This window comes from Rhynchophorus ferrugineus, unplaced genomic scaffold (assembly GCF_030347505.1).
Source record: "Rhynchophorus ferrugineus isolate W39M unplaced genomic scaffold, kcgeb_rfMv2 rfM6, whole genome shotgun sequence".
NCBI lineage: Eukaryota > Metazoa > Arthropoda > Insecta > Coleoptera > Curculionidae > Rhynchophorus > Rhynchophorus ferrugineus.
This window is the reverse complement of record NW_027472585.1, coordinates 7,873,642-7,893,782: the sequence shown is the minus strand read 5'-3', so window position 1 is coordinate 7,893,782 and position 20,141 is coordinate 7,873,642. Positions and strand designations below refer to the sequence as shown.

General features: G+C 31.0%; 1 protein-coding gene and 1 non-coding gene across 13 annotated transcripts in view; one reads left to right on the top strand and one right to left on the bottom strand.

Annotated features, from left to right (window-relative positions):
• Nucleotides 1-718: 718 nt before the first annotated feature.
• The window catches only part of LOC143198601 (proton-coupled amino acid transporter-like protein acs), a 29,497-nt gene continuing 10,074 nt past the window's right edge, over nt 719-20,141 (bottom strand). The window contains exons 1-10 of one of the 12 annotated variants that reach the window (XM_076407925.1): nt 14,665-14,776; nt 12,483-12,608; nt 12,000-12,035; nt 8,689-8,763; nt 6,320-6,470; nt 3,436-3,557; nt 3,024-3,384; nt 2,789-2,967; nt 1,859-2,040; nt 719-1,392 (exon numbers count right to left, since the gene is read on the bottom strand). In XM_076407925.1, the coding sequence (XP_076264040.1) occupies nt 1,139-1,392; nt 1,859-2,040; nt 2,789-2,967; nt 3,024-3,384; nt 3,436-3,557; nt 6,320-6,470; nt 8,689-8,763; nt 12,000-12,035; nt 12,483-12,526 (1,404 nt within the window). In that variant the 5' untranslated portion in view covers nt 12,527-12,608; nt 14,665-14,776 and the 3' untranslated portion in view covers nt 719-1,138. Of the gene's footprint in view, nt 1,393-1,858; nt 2,041-2,788; nt 2,968-3,023; nt 3,385-3,435; nt 3,558-6,319; nt 6,504-7,010; nt 7,137-8,688; nt 8,764-11,999; nt 12,036-12,482; nt 12,609-13,091; nt 13,181-13,723; nt 14,014-14,664; nt 14,777-20,141 lie in introns of those variants that run through there. The other 11 variants (XM_076407921.1, XM_076407922.1, XM_076407924.1 and 8 more) reach the window with 11 other exon arrangements.
• TRNAA-UGC (transfer RNA alanine (anticodon UGC)) lies at nt 13,537-13,608 on the top strand. The gene has a single exon. It is a non-coding gene; the product is annotated as a tRNA-Ala (tRNA).

Here is a 20,141-nt window from a genome sequence, read left to right as displayed (position 1 = left end):
CGCCTATCGCCTCCAAATCGATAAAGTCCCTATCCCTTGGCTCCAAAAAGTCTCATACCTCGGTCTCCAGTTCGACCGCAGATTTCAATGGTCTGCCCAAATCCAGCACGCCATTTGCAAAGGAAATGGCGTGTACAGCCTCTTATTTCCTCTACTCTGCAAAAATAATAAACTCCCAATCCCACAGAAAGCGACTCTGTATAAAATGCTAGTCCGTCCAATCTGCCTCAATGGAGCACAGGTGTGGTACAGGTATGTCTCGGAGAGATAACTTGAACTGCTCCAAGTGGTCCAATCCAAAAAAGTCCGTGCGTTACTCAGAACCCATGGTTTATGAGGAACGTCAACACAAATCTCAAATCAGGCATCCCGTTTGTGAAAAATTTCATAAACATGCTCAGTGTGAGGTTCTCCATAGGAACCTTAGCCCACGTCAACACTTTAATAAAATCCCTACCCGTCCACAAACCCCGGTAGTAAACAAACTACGGTAGTCCCAGTCGTAACCCAGGGTCTCTGTCGCTCGCAAAACAAACATATCCCGACCCTGAAGCGACATCAGCCGAAGACCATTTAGTTTTAGCTGGTCAATCTAGAAAACGAAAAAAAAATTTTTGATCCCCTTCGAACCATTTTATTTCCTCCAGCCCTTCATTTAATTCGTCTTTCTTTATTGAATTAAACTCAAGCAAGTAACGAATTACAGTAAAACAATTGGTATATAAAAATCTTTATTTAAAAAATGTTTTCACATACTTATTAACATAAATAAAAACACAAAAAAAACAATTAACCAACAGTTAATTTTAACATGACTTAATTTCATCCTAAAGCTAACAACCTAATATAACTTGCTATTCGTTTTGTGAAAGCAGTCTCCTGCTAAATACCCAGCTATGTAAGCCAGAATTCCGAATAAGCCCGAAGATGCTATAAATAAATAATTAATTAATACATCTAAAGGTAATATGTAGTGAAAAAAATTAACACTGAAGTGCATTCGGTTTTGTTGGTGCTTCACAAATTCGAAACGTAGAAAAAAATGTTTTATTAGGCGTCGTTTTGTACTTCTAATAGTCGATTTAATAAAACTACCCTTGTCTTTTATCAGTTTTACATCTAATGGCCGGATGATTCGTTAATATTCTCCGGAAGCAAGTTTACCAGCGATGGCGTAGATGGCGCTGTAACTGCCGGCCGAAAGTCCTATGATACCGACCACAATCAAAAGCATGTCCTTCCAGAAAAGGGCGCTCTTTGGATGGGATTTTTCTGGCCAGTTGGCACATAATTCTATGATGGCTGGGAAAGCGATACCCAAAGCAGACAGGCAGAAGGATCCTACTAAGGATATGAAAAGGCCTAGAAGTGGAACGGTCATTGCCAAAACAACTGCAACAGAAAAATATTTGAATATAGTTAAATGCTGCACTGATTTATAACTCTTTCGCAAACTTAATAAAATATCCTTCACCATTTCATCGATTAATATTCAAATTAATTTATTTAATTAAATGTAAATAAGAATGACAACATATAAATATTAACTATCTTTCATCAAACTTATCATATAACATGTGTCACATGTTTCTACTAAAAAAATATAGTTTTGTCTATAACGAAGTAACACATTTGGTTAAAAATACCTTCACCATTACAACAATAAATAATTAGTTTAACAAATTTGAATATGAATAACAACTTTATTCACGTAGTACACAATGACATTATATTTGATTTACATAAATGCCATTAACTTTTCCCAGGCACAATATCCCCAGCGCGTCCACCATTTGTTTTGACAAAAAATTACAATTACTCATGTAAAATTTTAGATAAACCATAAAACAATACTTACACGTTATTATAACGCATATTATCCGCAACATATACTCATACAGAGTCTTCTTGGTCTCGCTGGCGTCTTCCAGTCTCTTAGCAATATAATTGGTCCACATAATTTGTACAGGAACATAACCTTGGAGACCGTAAGAAATATAGATGGCTATTGAGTAGGAGATAATAATAATCTGAGCCAAACTAAAATAAAAAAAATATATCAAAAACGTAAAAATAATCCAGCAATTATTTCATTTTCATATGATACGTGTGACTAATAATTTGAAATATACAAGGTGGAATATTTGTTTAAGTAATTAAAATATTGAAAGTTGTTTCCCTTTATTATTGCAGAGATTGTAAACACAAATACGTTTTTGCCGTTTTCTTGTCACAAACTAAATTATTTATGTATGAATTAACCCAAATTTTGGTACTTTCATATAAATTGAGATGCAGCTCAGTCATACATTTTCACTCGAAATCAGTAGCAGTAACAAAAGGGAGCAATATCCAGCGACATTTATAGGTGTAATCATTCTTTTGCTGTAAAATTATTTAATCATCTTTCTGATGTTAAAAACGGTTCCTTCCTATCAATGTCCAGCTCAAACATTTTAATAGCAATTTAGAGCATTCCCCATGATGATTTTGTTCGGTTTGAATTTTTCAACTTCGTATAGCATCAGTCTTCCACTATTTTTCTAGTTCTAGTTACTGTTCTGGTTTTTCTAGTCTCATTTTAGACATTTCTCACATTTTAGAAATTAATTTTTTGTTCTGTTTGTAAAACAATTCATATCTTATAGTGGAGGTTGTGCAATAACATATCTAACAACATCGAACACAGTATATGTCAAAATAACGTTATTTTGAACATAAACCAACAAATCATCCACCCTATATATTTTTCTGACTCGATCCCGATTTTTCAAGAATATTCACTTACAGTTCTTTGATAGGGAAATTCATCGTGATGCTGGACTCTATTTTTTCTCCATATTGCCAATAACCCATCATTCCCATTCCTACATAAACCACGGTCACTAATCCCATACCAACATTCAGCACACCACAAGGCTGACGGAAACTTTTCGGCGTAGCCATGTTGTTTTCCAAGGCTATTACCTAAAATCATTAAATAAATCTGAAATGATGTATCATGGTTGTTGAGGAATACTTACCACTCCGACGGCTTGTAGCGAGAAGAGGGTCGTACCAAAATAAAGCGGATAATCGACAATACTGCCAACCGCAGGTCTATCACTGAAACTATCCAGGTTCTGGAAAATGTAGTAACAAACAACGCCGAAAGTAATCAGCGTTATAATATTAGCCAAAATTGAAAATGGAGCCAGTAGTTTCAAGTTCTTGATGCAGATGATGAGGACAAACGGAACGAAGATCACTAACATGTATATATACAAACTCAGTTCCTTAGACGTGTACACGTCACCCACGTATTTCAAATTCTTTCCTACGAAGACCACGTACACGCAGCAAATGCCCATTTGATAGAAGATTAGGAAGAAATTGGTTAAACCCCTGCAAAAATTAGTGGTAAAGTGTGTTAAAGGATCTGGTAAATTTCCTTACGGTGCATATGGAGCAAATCCTCGAAGACATGATGGTCCCATTTCACAAGCTACTTTCATGGAATCAGGATAGGTAAGCAATGCCACTTTTAGCTTCTTGCATAAGATATATTGAGCTTTAACCTATAAAATAAACGTATGTAAGTATTCAATATTATTAACCATATTTGGTTTAATGAATGTTCGGTTATTCGATAGTTCGAAAGGAGTTATATATAATTCCGCAACTGCTCTATTGGCCTGATTAAGTTCCGTTGGATTTCTAGATATTTCCTGAATTCGAGAAATCACTTCAAAAGCACAGTTTTTAGTTGATTGAAGAAATTAAAACAAAAATAGAGAAGTATTTAAAGGACAATTAAGAAATCCAATTTAACAACTCTTTTGACAACTAGAAAAACATTGACATCATTTTGTTGGGCAAAATAAATCACTTGTTGTCGTTTTATTTCAAATATTTATCTGTTATTTTTACTAATCCCAATATGTTTTAATTTGGTAGCTCTAAATATAATATGTCTCATAAGAATGTTTATAATTATTTAGCATGAAACAAAAAATAGTGATTTTTATCTCTAGAATAGTAGAGGTAAGCAAGATCACTGGGAACTAGATGTGCCTTGAGAGAATACTTAATTGTTGCTAGAGCCAGTATAATTAATAAGCCATTGTTAAGTACAGAAGAAATCATGCTACCTTCACTACCTAGCAGGTTAGGTATGATATAGTACATCACAACGTTGCACAAGGAAGGATAATGCTTTAAATACTGAGTAAACTAAGTATGGAAAAATGAAAGCTCAAAGTATTTGATGGGATCATAAAGAAATTGTAGAAAAGATGTTGGGCAAGTTTTAAAATTATAAGAGAAAATATGAATAAGTTTCTAAGAACCCGGGAAATTATAGTAGGAATAGGAAGGTTTCCACTAGGATTCAAAAATAATGACAAAATGCATAATGGTCATATAATGACATATTACTACTAGTCATTAAAAAGAGATTGTTCTAAAAAAAATTGTGAAAGAAAATCTTCTAAACAGTATATAAATGTTTTCATTTCAACTTTTATATACATTGATTAAACATTTTAAAAAATCACTAAGTAACAGTTTTCTATTTTATTATTGTTTCTTCTCATAAATGCAACACTGCGGGCAAAATATAAGAGAAAAACTTGAAACAGATCAAGGTACTAAAGAGTGGTTTGAAACAGATAGTTAGTCCTCGATAAAGAGAGAGAGAGAGAGAGAGAGAGAGAGAGAGAGAGAGAGATAGAGATAGAGATAGAGATAGAGATAGAGAGAGAGAGTCTAAGAATAGTTTGATTAAAGAAAGTGTTATAATTATTTTTAACGATATAAAAGGCATGTTATTCCTAGTTTATCCTTACGCATTGATAAAACAATAAACTCAACTATTCTAAGTATATAATGGTAAAAAATATCCAATTACAAAACAAAACCAATTTTTATGCAGTTCAAAAAAACCCTCGGCCTGATTCTTCGCTGAACATTCACCCTATTCGCCAGACATAGTTCCTTCTTACTTCTGGCGGTTCCCACATCTCTATAACCATTTAATTATTAATAAAAATGAATTAACTATAATTCAACAGACAACGAGGAACAAAACGAATTTTTATTGCTGTTGTAAAAGGTCATACGAGGCAAATTTTAATAAATAATATGCCCGATAAATTCAAATTTTTAATTTCAATTTTATAAACGTGCTCAGAAAGATTCGTCATAGCACCAAATATTTTATTACATTCATTTAAAAACTTAAATTAAGAAAAGCAAATATTCTTGAATTCTGAATTAAGATATATAACCGATATAAATAAGTCAAACATTATTTTACAGAGATATCAAAGGATAACAAGTTTATTACATTTGATAGATCTTAATACCACTATATTTACTGTATTATGAGATATTTTTTATTACTGTACGTAATCCTATATAATGTATTAATATTTTAGTATTTTTAGATGTACAAATATTATTTCTTTTCTCTAAAGTAGGAGTCGTTATATTAAGAACACCGTTATTTGATGGGTTTACCAGCAGCCTTTCACTTTTAGTTATTTTAACCTGTGTTCCAAATATAAACAAGTACATATTTTACATTCATTAATTTTGGGTATGTGGGGTTAGGAAATTACGACCTATTACAAGTTGTTTGCAGTTGACATCTTGCGAGAAAATAAGACTATAGTCTATTCAAAGTACATACGTCATATAAATTTGTGACATCAAAACGTCGCAATGTTGCCCCATCAACTCTGAGTTTTAATTCAGTTTGGCTTTGAACAATAAAATTCCAATCTAAATAAAATAAAGGAACAAAAATGTTATCAAATATAATTTATTTTAACATTATAGTACATCTACAAACTACAGTTAATTATACAGCCACAATAGTTTATAGGTTAGAGTTATAACCTCTTATCACTATTCCTTTCAAGAATTTTGTATATATCTGACAACCGCGTTCGAACTAATCAGACAACATTGTGTCTCTTTTTCCGATTCTGAAACGAATTTACGAATTGTGGCAAGCAATAAATTAAACATTTTGATGACGTACAAAAATACTTTGAATAGACCATAGATTTCATGTTACTTAACTTAAAATTGTGTGCTCGAACATTGTATTTTCATCGTTATAACCGATTTAGTCAACTCTGTTCTGGAGAATGGTTATTCTTTTGAGTATTTCGAAATTTGGATGAATAATTTAACATAAATTCTCTTTAAACATATTTTTAGATGCCCAAGATTCAGCTTAAAACAACAAAAAAGCTCAAAAAGGTCAAAATAATATTTGTATATCCAGTGGATACATTAATTGAATGGGGTTGTTAATAAAGAAAATACTTACTAAAACATGTAAACAGTAAGCACAAAGAGCTCCTATAAGAAAAGTAGAGATAATCCCGTTGATCATTCCCGATAGTTTGAAGGCTTCTGGCATGGCCAAAATACCAGTTCCAAGACATCCTTTGAGCAGATGTATTAGCGTCTCGGTATTACTACAAATAATATCGTCAGTATAAAATAGTAAACTACAACAATAAGACTGTGATCAGAAAATAGTTAAGCTTTAAAAATCGTGATACTCATTATAAATTCCTGTGTGAGTGCTTTAAGAGGCTTTAAATGCTTTAAAATTAAGTTGCTAGACTATTGGGCCATTATTTTGGTTCTTTTATTATAATAATAATGTGCCATCCTAGACTGTTTTGATAGTTCCCGAATCATATCAATTGACAACCACTCTATTCAAAAAAATCGACGTACTCTCAAGATTGAGCTGCATTTAAACTACTTGTAATTAAAGTACATAATTGAAATACAATACATATTTGGTATTTGTAATTACATCAGTTCTAAAACATATAATTTGTAATTAGTATTTCAAATATCTGACGGTGAGGTATTTTGTAGTTAGTAATTCAAATATTTATAATTGCCTTTAGCGATCTTAATAGATAGTTTTCCTGAGAAAAATCGTGACTGTTAAATATATCAATCTTGCCATATGTCAATCAGTAAAGGTAACAACACTGCACCTGTATTGTACCTCAAATTGTCATGTGTCTTTTCAACCGCCATTTTCATTATAAGAACCAGATTAGATTGACTGCAAGATTTCAATATTACACCTAACTGTTATTGCATCGTAACTAAAAGGGAGCTATAAAAAAGGTTTGACACATTTTTTAAGTTGTCACCATTGGCGTCGTGCCATTATCTCAGTTACAAAACACGTTGGGTACTAGAAAGTATCACAACAGACGACAAGCAAATAATTTAATATCTGCTACTTCTATTAGTATAGTAAAGAAGATAATCATTTTATAGGGTGATAGTGGTTAACCACAAAGATCAAAAGTCCCAAAAGAAATAAAAGACTTAAGAATTAGCTAGCTTCCTAAGTGATGAAAGCAAAAATGAATTGACATAACTTATTATAATACACGTTTGTGCTCATCAGGATACGTAGAAAGATTTTTTTATTTGGCAGTTTTATTAGTTCCCCAACAAGAGGCTGTCTGTATGATAGTACATTTAAAAATCTAGTGTTCATGAAAGGAAATTCTTCATTTACTAATTATAGACTGGCTGGATTAGTTCTATTCTATTTACATTAACACCTGACTGTATTTTGTATTTTAAATGTCAAATACATGACTTAATAAAATATTTTTAAGAAAAAAACTGAACCGACTTCAAAAAATAAATAAGGAACCCACTAAAAATTAAAAAATTTAGATTTTTAGCACAAAAAACCTATTAAAATAAAATATGTACGTAATAATCGTTTGATTATTTTTTAATTTTTAGTGAGTTCCTTATTTATTTTTTGAAGTCGGTTGAATTTTTTTCTTAAAAATATTTTATTTTTCTCTTTTTAGTGTTAGATACTTACTCAACAAATTACGCGGTTATTTTACTTAATATTACAATGGGTAGGCCAACTTAAGGAGCAACCCGTATGTCAAAAAATAGGAATGGAGAAACAATAATTGAAAATAAGGAAAACTTCAGGCCCCGGGGTTCGCTATCTAGCCTAGATGATTTGACAAATGTTCTAACTAAACTGTTACAACAAAATACCCTCCGCGCCGGGAATCGAACCCGCGACTTCCGTTTGGAAGCTAAACATTTTAACCATTACACCATAGAAGCAGTAGTCTACAATATTTGTACATCGTATCCTACAGTAGTGCTTAAAAAGCAAACTGAATGGTTTTGCACTGAACGACTTCCGATTTTCCGCCACATCTGCACAGCGATAACATTATACACAAATATCTTATTATTTTAGATAAAAAATATGTGAAAACTTTGTACGTGCCTTTGAAATTTGAGTGTTCCCCCATCAGATCCTGACATGGTTCCAATGGGACCACCTCGGAAGTCCACTCTTTCGAATAAAAAAAGAATGTTAAAAATCGGTCCACAATTGGCGGAGAAATCGGCGAACATACATTTAAATATATATATATATATATATATATATATATATATATATATATATATAGAATATATATATAGAATATAGAACCTCTTCCTTTTTCGAATCCGGTTAAAAATGTTTTGTATATAGTATTTTAAATACATGTGAGATAGTATTTTGTAATTTGTATGTATTTGGCATATGTATTCACCAGCTCTGCTTACTATTTTCTGATCAGCAATTTAATAAAATAAACTTCCATTCTGCAAAAATAGTGTTGAACTTACGTGGTGGGATTCTCTATCTCTCTATGAAGATGGGGATCATAATCATCTAACCCTTTCTCTGTTTTATTGGGATCCCTAGAAATAGAACACATTATAGATGCATTATAATGATTACAAACATTTTATTCCTAGAAAATAAAAAGGCTGCATAAGATCCCCAACCCTTTACCCTCATCGAAAGCATTATACAACCTACGTAACATGAATTAATAACAGAGAAACATAAACTATGTGCTAACAGTTACTGTTATTTCTGTCCTATGAATTTAGTTAATAAGTCACTGATTGTGAATCACGTAAATATGTTCGTAGGCGCAGATCCAACACTTTCAATGAATTATAACTAGAAAATACATATAATTTCGGCGAAATACTAGCTAGACTATTTTTATATCGACCACTTAAATTCTCCTTTAGTCGCACTCAATATACAAATGTTTCGCGGTCTATTGAACGTATAAGATGTAAAATTTCGGAATATTTGTAGACCAGCCTATGAGAGATTCAAAATACGAGGGCGATCCGATAAGTACTTAGCATCACCGCCACATGGTGCCACTATCGCAAGATCATTTACTATCGTGTAGTAATTCTCGTAGCCGTCTACTGTCGAAATTTCAGCTGAATCGATCTCGTAGCTTTGATTTGACAGCGGGTGGAGGCAGACGCGTCCGCAGATTTTAGAAAAATGGAAAAAGAGTAATTTCGGTCGATGAATGGAACAACTGGAAAGACCTTGTTTGCAGCTCAACTAACATCTACCAAAACCACTAATGTTAGACACGTGAGCCATAAGGGAAAATGTTAAAAACTTGAAAGGCGTCTCTTGCATGTGTTGATCAAACACAACATACAAAGACGTGCATTTCAATGATGAACTTTTTTCTTGAACTTTCTGAAAATTTAAGTGATGATCTGACCGAAACGGTGAATGCATAACGCTACGGCCCACAGTTGAACAAACTGTACGAAAATATGATACAAAGAAAGCAAATCCCTTTAATGACGGCATTTATATGATACCTGAGAAATGGTGTATCGTCAAGGTTAAGTTCTTTGTTGATGAACGTATCTGCACGAATACATATATAAAATAAATTTGCTGAAAATCTGTATAAATTCAATTGAAGACCTAGTAAAATATGTTAAGGTGTATGTAACAACTCAGGTACTAACTTTAAAAATATCTGATGTATTTCAATAATTAATAATGAAGCACACTAATTTAGTTACTTTTATGTAAGTGTTCCACAGTCTAGCAAATAGTCTAAAGAACAATAGGTTACGAGCTTTGACAGAAAAATTATTTTTATAGGAAATATATAGACAGCTTGCTTAGAATTCTAACATATCGATAAATAAGCTACAATGATTGAGAATTTATAGTTTGATACAAGTTTTCAAAATGCTTATTTTAGAATATTTAGGACACTTAACCATTATCCCCCTTTATAGTTTCAAAAGTTTTAAAAGACTCTACATGCATTAATATCTTTTTCGTACTGATTTTATTCTATTAAAATCACACATTTCCAAATCTGATGAGTAAGAAGGATGTCCCATAACTATTTCCAGATATTATGTTTAATAGTTATATCTGCCGTATAAAGTGGTTTGTGCTTTATTTAATATATCAGGTAAATAATTTTCAATATGCCACTATATTTTGTTCTTCTCACCATCATATCAAAAAGTAGTTACCAGACCTAACAGGTTAATTGAGAAGTCCCCGGCCTCACACATAGATGGCGCTATCAGAATTAAATCCATATATTTTTTACTTAGCCCTAACCCTCAAACGGTGCGTGTATAAATTTTGACAGCTGTCGGATCATTAGTTTGTGAATTATAGCATTTTGAGTGAAGCAACTTTTGATAATGTGAAAAAAATCGATAAAAAGGAATTTCGCGTGTTGATAAAAGGAAAAAAATACAGTTAAAGCAAAATCTTGGCTTGATGCCGAGTTTCCGGACACTACCCCAGGAAAATTAACCATCAAATTACATAGCGTTATTGGACCGTTTGAAGGACGAAATCGCCGAAAAACGGACGCATTTGAAGAAAAAGAAAGTGCTACTTCACCAAGATAATGCGCCGTATCACAAGTCAGTGAAGACGATGGCAAGGAATCCATAAATTGGGCTTCGAATTGCTTCGTCATCCACCGTATTCTCCAGATCTGGCCCCTAGCGACTATTTCATGTTTTCAGATCTCAAAAGAATGCTCGTTGGGAAGAAATTTTCGTCGAATGAAGAGGTGATCGCCGAAACTGAGGCCTATTTTGAAGCAAAGGACAAATCGTACTACAAAAATGGTATCGAAAAGTTGGAGGGTCGCTATAATCAGTGTATCACCCTTGAAGGGAATTATGTTATGAATAAAAAAAACTAATTATTCCAATTTTTTTGGAATAATTAGTGTGTTTTATTATGGCAGGCCGGAGACTTTTCAATTAACCTGTTATACCTCTAAAGGTTAGGGATTAAATAAAGTCTTGACTTAATGAGTGTAAATAATATATCTATCGAACGATCAATAAGATCCAATGTTTATATATTAAGAAACAGGAAAAATAAGACCAAGACCACATTAAGTTCTTACTTATTAGTTCTCACTTCTTAGTTTCCTTAACAGTTCTGTTTCTTCTGGGAACACTAAGGAACTTAACATAGTACCAAAACCTTCTTCGAACCACATGCTGCTTAATCCCAACCTAAAGAGTTGCACCACAAACAGAAAAGAGCATGGGAGGTCCTTTATGAGTGTGGAAAAAGATAAGTGATAAGTAAATAAATCAAAGAACGTCAAAAATGTACGCTATATATAGCTGGGCAGTCGATAGAAACTGTGCAAGTCCAGTCAAAACTGAACAACCGAGCAACATTTAAAAAAAATGTGTCATAATACAGTTAAGACAGTCATCCAGTTCTAAAACATTCTTTATTGCACTAATATGTTCATAACTAACATCAGTTAAAAGAGTCATGAAGAAATCATAGTTCGTTTATCTTTAACACCCTAATTTCACAAATGCAGTCTATATGAACGGATAAAACATTCCAATATTTAATAAATAACTACTTATTTCGGCAGTTGACTATCTACATTTATTTATTCTCAATAACTTCAGCTTAAATCTTTTCTGTCAAAGTTCGCATTATTAAAACTACACAGTCTGGTAAAAGTGAGTCCAGAAATAAAATTCTAAGAACTAGACAAGAAGCAGGTGGAAAGAGAGCAAGCACTCAGACGTCTCACTGTTATACCCTTCACCAAATAAAATAGTAAATGAAAAATTGTATCTTTTACCCGTCGTCCAGAAGTTGCGAAGCCTCATTGGCATCTCTGAAAAAATCACCAGTCTTTGTCATATCTCAAAGACACAGAGTATAGACGTCTACTAGATATAATTCGAAGTTTATTTACAATAAATATTATTTATATTTATTCAATGAAACTAATTAATGTAAAAAATATGTCAAGTTTTGAATCACAACTATTTTTAACACTGATTTTATTTCAACAGTTAACTACTATTTTTTGTAGTAAGTAAATAAATAAACAAAATATATGATTTGAATAAAAAATTATACACATATTCACACACGTTTAGTATAAATAATATTAAGTTTCAAATATATATGGATACTATTTTCATTATTATCATTACTCATTATTATTCGATATAATTAACTGTAACTGAATTTTAAAAATATTTGTTTATTTGGTTATTTTCTCTTGACATATTTTCAACTTTTCTAACAGTACATCAAAGAACAATGTTTCTCTTACTTGTTAGCGCCAATGGGCTCCATCTTTAATGTTTCCTGTGTCATCTTGAATAATATTTCTCAAAAAGGTATATGAAAATAATGGTCTATATACCAAATATTACATATCTTGGGTCTATTCGTTTGTCTGTAAAAAATAAAATAAGTTAAACGATGTTGGTAAATAAATATACGCATGTAGAGATAGTTTTTATTAACAAATATTCTCAATTATCAATCAATTAAATTGTAATAGTAGATGACAAGTTCTAACCATATCAAATTTTATATTAAACGCACATTAATCAATATTTACGTATCAATAAATAACAATAATTTTAAACCAGTCAATTTATTAGTAGCTTATAAATGAATTAATTAAAATCCATAATAAGCTGTTAGACTTAATCGAATCTTCTATCATATAAAATAGTAATTATTTTATAAAATACACAAAATTAAGGCCAACATTATTAAACAATAAATAAAAAAAAACAATTGCATACATAAATAACTATTCCAATAATGCGTATAAAGGATATAATTATTTTTATAATCATATTAGTGTCTTATAGTAACAATTGTGAACATTACGTTGCCTTAAAATAGTATAATACTCATAAACAATTACCTTGAAATCTAGTCAAACTAAATGAAATAAAAGAAGTAAATTTTAAAAAATCATTTGTCAAAATGAATTATTACTCAGTCAAATATGACATATTATCGTGCATATTTCAGATTAAGTAATATATAACACTTAAAAAAGAATATCTTCAAATATTTTCAAACTAAATAACAGTGATAGAATAAAGAAACACCATATATCAAATATAAAATTATATTTATATAAAAATTATATATTTCTGTATATGTAATGTAATACCGGTGATACTTAAAAAGGATAACATTATTTTATTTTCAATAATAAAAGAAAAAAATCGTTGTAAAAACTTTAGTTAAAATTTAAATACGGTATTAAATTATTACTAGTATATACGTCCACAAAATACATATATTTCACAACTGTTTGAATATATTAGCTAATATAAATTGTTACATAATCACAACCTACAGGGGATGTAGCTCAGTGGTAGAGCGTTCGCTTTGCATGTGAAAGGCCCCGGGTTCGATCCCCGGCATCTCCAATTTTTTTTAATTAATTTAAATAAAAAATTTAAAAATTAAAATAGTTTAAAACTAAATTTTATTATAATATATAAAACATGAATTTTAAACAAATTGTGAATCCCATGCAACTACCATGCAATTTTAATACCTCTCGAAAACCGTTATGATTCTCGATTTACCCTAGTTTTAAACTAAAACACTCCCACTGACACTAAAAGACAATTAAACTTCAATTATTCACTTGTTCGGAACTTTTTTGAAGACCCGACGCTTATCGTACAGAGCAAAGCTCGTACGAGAATTACAGTAGATGTACAGTGCAACTTTAAACTCAGACTGAACTGAGGGACGGAGACGCGGGGAAGCCGGTGCAGTGTGGGACATAAATTGTTGAAAGATCTTGTCGATTTTTAGCCTATATTATTAATAAGCTTAAGTATTTATGATACGTGTAGTAAATATAAGGATATTGATAAAAGATAAGTGTTCTGTTTGGTTCAATAATTGCATAAAAATATAGGATCACAGTTTTTTAAACAGAACCAAACCGAAAACAGGTGTAAAAAAATTTATGGTAATATTCATCGGTCTTAAACAATATATAATTATATAGATAACAAATATATATAATTGTACTTACTACCTTAAATACTAAATAAAAAAATTAAAACTGTAAATTACTTCGATGTTTATTTTCAAAAAATGGTTCTGGCTGTTCTGGTAGATTTATAGTGACAGCAGATATGTCAGAAGGGTTAAACAGATGACAGTAAAGTCAGTATATATCACTTTGAGTTTCTTACAAAATCAGTATATTTTATTATTAAATTTTTGTGTTAACTAAGCAACATATATGCATTTTTCAATTTCTTGCTTTAATTGAAAGAAAAGCGTAGTGTAACAAATGCTTGTAGAAGCTTACGAAGTTCTTATAATAGTTCTGATGTTTCAAGAATAATAATAACTGTAATATTGAGGGCAAGCCTATGAACCAATAATTAAACGAAGAAAAAAAGTAAGCATTACTTGACAAAGATTTAAATTAAACCCGCAGAAAAAATACAATGACTTACCATGCATCTGATTCAAAGGCATTTTCTATTCTAGGATCATTTTCTATTCTAGGATCATCAAGAAAATCGAAAAATGTCTGAAAATACGTAAAACCAACATTTTTTTCTGAAATAAATGTATTTGTGATCATAAAGAGATTCAACTTGAAACTATAATCTGAATAGATAAATCCTTATACATGATTAAATTAATTAGATACCAATTTTTATAAATATATTTACACTACTGAAAAGTTGTTTAGAATATTTTCACAAATATAACACCAGTCAAGATGATTTTCATAAAATACCGTAAAAATTATAATATACTTTTGCTTTATATCATATCTCAGATATAAATGTGAGTTAATTTTGAAAAAACTGCGTGCATTACCATCCCCTCGCAAATTATTTCTTTCATCTGTTATCCTTCACTGATTTTCGTACATATTGATGTACTACCCAGCTTGAATCAGTCACGTCATTACCTTTTAGATTTTTTCATTAATAGTTTATCATTTCAAAAAAAAACATTAAAACAATACGATATGTATATGTTTTGTTTGATTATACAATATATAATCAAACAAAACTTTTAATTAAACAAAAGAAATAAATATATTGAGATCTGAGACAAAAAATTTCTTAACTGTACCATTCATAAATGGTAAATAAAGAGTTTTAATACGTTATAACAGAGTCCACATTTACAGTTCGAACGTCACATTACACTTAGAAAGACGAATGTTTTGAAATATCTCGAAATTACAATATATGTTATCATCATATTATTTTATATTGCTACTTAACATCAAAAACCGCATATATACATGTTATATAATGCCACGAAAACAAGCATCATCTGATTTCTATAAATATTTTTATATTTGGTAAACGAAAATTCCTAAAAATCGGATATTATTTTATACAGTGCTGCACGTAGACAAATAATAGTAGTTGAAAGAACCGCCTTATCTTAAAACGGCTGACCTTATATATATTTTTAATATAAAGAGTGGGGACTGTTTATATTCATCAGGATATTCAAAATTTATTAATAGACAGCCACCATCAGTTTTTTAACGTGACCTGATTTCATCGATGTTGATACAGAACGGGAACCGAAAAACCATGCAATAGGAAGTATTTGTAGTGTTCATATTCAAAACAGTTATATTTTTACACCATTATTCCATGCTATATTTTGACAACATGAACAAAGTCCCACTCTGCTCCCAATTCCCCTACAGACTTTACCCTACCCAGACCCAGCACCGGAACATCTTCGCATCGCATTGCAACTAACCTACTTGATTCTTCGAAGGGACAGACCTTTTTATGTTTTGGAAAGCTTTCGAACACCTAACAATATTCGCATTGGGATCCGTCCCGTTATATTTAGCGACGGGTATTACAAAATCGTTTTAATTTAGTTATTGGTCCAAGTCCAAACAGATAATTCTCTTGCAGTTTTTCCGTTATGCACCGTTGCATTTCGGGTCTGAGAATGTGCTGATAATGTTTCCAGTTGTTTTACTAAATAAGCTTGGTTATTGGAGTCCTACACACAATGGAATTTGATTATTGATATAAATAGAAGAGTTTGCGATAGTTTCCTGTATTTATTGATAACGCCGATTACGTAAAACTAAAACGCAGTCAAAACAATGAAAAAAAATATGCATGAATAAAACATTGTTTTCTTATGTATTCTCATATATTGTCAAGCGGTCCAGATAAACGTGATAAACTTAGATGAAAGTAGCGGAGATATTATAGATCACGATGAACGAAATTAATCAGATATGTCGTTTCGGACGCATAGAGAATTAATGAATTCAGGTTATATCAATTCGTAGTTTTAGCTAGACATGTGTGTAAGTTATATGATCAGGAATTTCTGATGAATTATTGCCCTTGGGTGTGTTTGTGTACGTTTCTATTTCATTGGCAAGAATTTGAAGACATTTATTATAGCGTAATTATATTTGCATGTGAAACAATGGGTGGTATTTTTGAAATAGCGAAAAACATCTGCTCCATATTCATATTAGGGATGCCGGCCGCCGATAAAAATATCGATATTTCGATATTTTTAAAAAAATATCGATATATTAGAGAAACGACAAATATCGACATTTTTTTGCAATATATATTAAGATTTTTTAATGAACCCTTACAATTAAGTACCGATTTAAAAGGTTAGCCGATTTGTTAGCCGAAAAAATATGGATATTTTTTCAGAACATTTTTCGACTTTCCTAATTCACATAATTGAAATTGAATTGTGCTGATTAACTAATCGAAGAGATTGGTTAGATATATTTATCCAATATACAAATCAAGTAATCAATTAATTTGTAAATTAAGATTATACTAATCATATTTAACGTAACATGTAATGAAGAAATCATATAACAACCAAACAAAATTAAAATAACTAATTATTCTTTATTCTCCATCAAAGCAGTGTAAGAATGGTTTCAATATTCAGCTTATTCGCCAGATTTAGTATCTCTTTTTCTTTTGTTTGACTCCTAGCACATCCCAAAAATGTGTGGGGAACGATTTTCAACAAACTTGATAATATGAATAAGGGACGTTTAAATAAACATGCGTTATAACTATATTAATGTGATGAAAAATGTGGTAACATAATGTAAAGATCGAACAGGCAGTACTGCTGGCTCAATTCTATGCTAATATAATTTTTTAAATATTTTATTAATTAACCATATCTAATGTAAAATGCATTAGATATACTTAGCACAATCTTAAGTTACAAATTGATTTATTACTATTGTTCTGCTGTACTTATATTAATAGACAAGCAAGGCGAGTACGGGACTAATATATCAGTAAGTATTTCCCAAAATAAAATAAAACTAAACTACTAAGTTAAAATTAAGAATAAGTGTATTCACTATACAAGTTCGTGTGGTTTGGTTCGGTTCTATCTTCTGATTTCTTGCGTATTGTCCAATAGCTGTAGCTTGCTTAGACATTACTGCGATTTAGTAGCTTTATTTCATGTTTTAGGTCAAATCTTGGATCACTTTGTATATCCATTTGATTTTGAGGTCATCTTGCAGCTCTTGCTTGGCTACATAGCGATAAGCATTGGTAAATAGTCGTAGAACTTTGTTTTAATTGTGTTGAATTACTAGTTTCACTGAATTCCGTATTCGATATTTTGAAATGTGGAAAGATGAAGTACCAAGAATATTGAAAGTACCAGGTTACTATCTGTAAGAGGTATCCGTAGGTAGTATCCCTCTGTTGCTAAAAATTTTAGCTCAAATGTTATACGTATATTACGACTGATATAAAGAGTGTATATATAAAGAAACAAGGTGTTGGTTTTATATTATGACTGAACGCAACGTCTAGAGATAAGGTTTTGACTTATATTACAATATATTTAAGCCTTCAATATTATTTCAAAAGTTTTGATTGCTTTCGACCCTACACATTTCATAACTCGTATAGATTTATTTGTCATCGATCAGGTATTTACAAGAATATATAAAAGGGTGAGGGACATTTTAAAAATCCTCATTAATATTAGTTTGTTTAAGTTACCTATATTTGTTTATTACATATATAAATTGTTGATATTACAAATAAATAATGCATCATTTTGTTAGAAACTATAGCGTCATGTCGTTCACCCTAAACCTTCAAAATTCCGAATGGTAAAACTCCCATTAAGTATAGTGACCTAGATTAGCACTAGGTTTCGTTTTTGCCACGAAGGATGAAAAGCTCTATAAAAATGGAGGTCAAAGAAATGAGAAAGAGGTCAAAAGGTCGTCGTACGAAACGGAAAACGATATTAATAGCCTAACAAAACGTTTGTTCGATAAGTTTCCTGCCGTATAAGAAATAGGACTATTGGGTACGTTATTAAGAAACAATGAAACAAAATTTATTCAGATACTAACAGGTCAATTGAAAAGTCCACGGCCTGATACATAGATGGCGCTAATAGAATTAAAAAATGTGAGTTACTATGGTAGGCCGGCGACCTTTCAATTGATCTGTTAAGTGTTGAAAAAAAGTTGATTTAACCATTATAATCCTGAAATGTTAAGAAAAACAAGTAACAAAATATTTCTTACTTATTTTATAAAAATTTATATAAAGTGTACATACTTTATATTTTATAAAGTTATTTTTAGTAAAATATGGTATGGATATAAAAGAATATCTTGACCTTTAAATGGAAGGGACAATCCAGTATCTCATTCAAGGATAGAAAAACATTTATTCTTGTTTACATTATGTTAGACAACAGCACAGCCAGTCAAAATCAAAGAACTGTACTGATTTGTCAAAAAATACTCCCAATATAAATATGAGGTTTCGCTAAAACATTACACCGATTAGACCGATCAAAATCGAATGGATTCACAAAGCAGTTCAACATTTTGCCTTAAAACATGAAATAAATTTACTAAATCACAACAATGTGGAAGCTACAAGTAATCTAATTTAATTTTATTTTGGGAAATACATACTAATGTATTTATCCTGTACTCGTCTTATGCAATAGAACAATAATAATATAATAATAAATTTATATATATATATATATATATATATATATATATATATATATATATATATAACAACTAATATAATATCCTAATAGAATTATAATATAGTCAAATTTCAGTCAGACCAAAACCGTATGAACCTAAAGCCCAAAACAAAAATACTTTTTTTGTACCACTCCATGCTTACACTTATCACAAAAATGGAACTGTCTATGTATTTGGTAGGAAATGCCTACAGAGACCTATCCACTAATATAAAATCGAAATTATAATACTCATCAGTATACTTCGGAAATATGCTTCAACGTTTCCTCATTGCCTCTTGGGTGATAGAAATGTTTATTACAAATATTATTATGAAGAATTTAACAGAATATTTACCAAAGTACTGTGCGATCTCCACAGTATTTCAGTAATAAAACAATGTTCAATCAACGCTATAGCTTTTGTACAACGTGGCGCAAAAGTCCCGCTACCATTTTGTTTGCCAATAACTTTGCTCAAAGAAAAGATAAGTAAGTTTGGTTTTCATAAAAAGTTTATTTAGTTTTTACATTTTTTATCGTTATAACTGAAAAATTATATCGGCTAAATGGTGACCGCGATTCGCTATGCAATTTTCGGCTCTTTTTTAAGAAATTTTTCATGACATCCTGCAATGTCTGAAGCTGAATGTTTTCCCAGCCTTAGGATTGCATTGTACTCAACCCGTTGATCAGGATATCTTGGTAGCAATTTTTGAACCAATTTAATTTTGTACTGGAACATATTCAAATCAGTTTTTAAAATTCGCCTTCAACAGCGTGCAAAAATGTGTAACTGGGAACCACGTCTCCAAATTGATGTTTCTGGAGACTCTGCAACACTATCGCACACCAGAGCTACTATTTTCAGCGTTACGAGACGTCCGTTGTCTTCCAGAACAAGGCCTGTCTACTG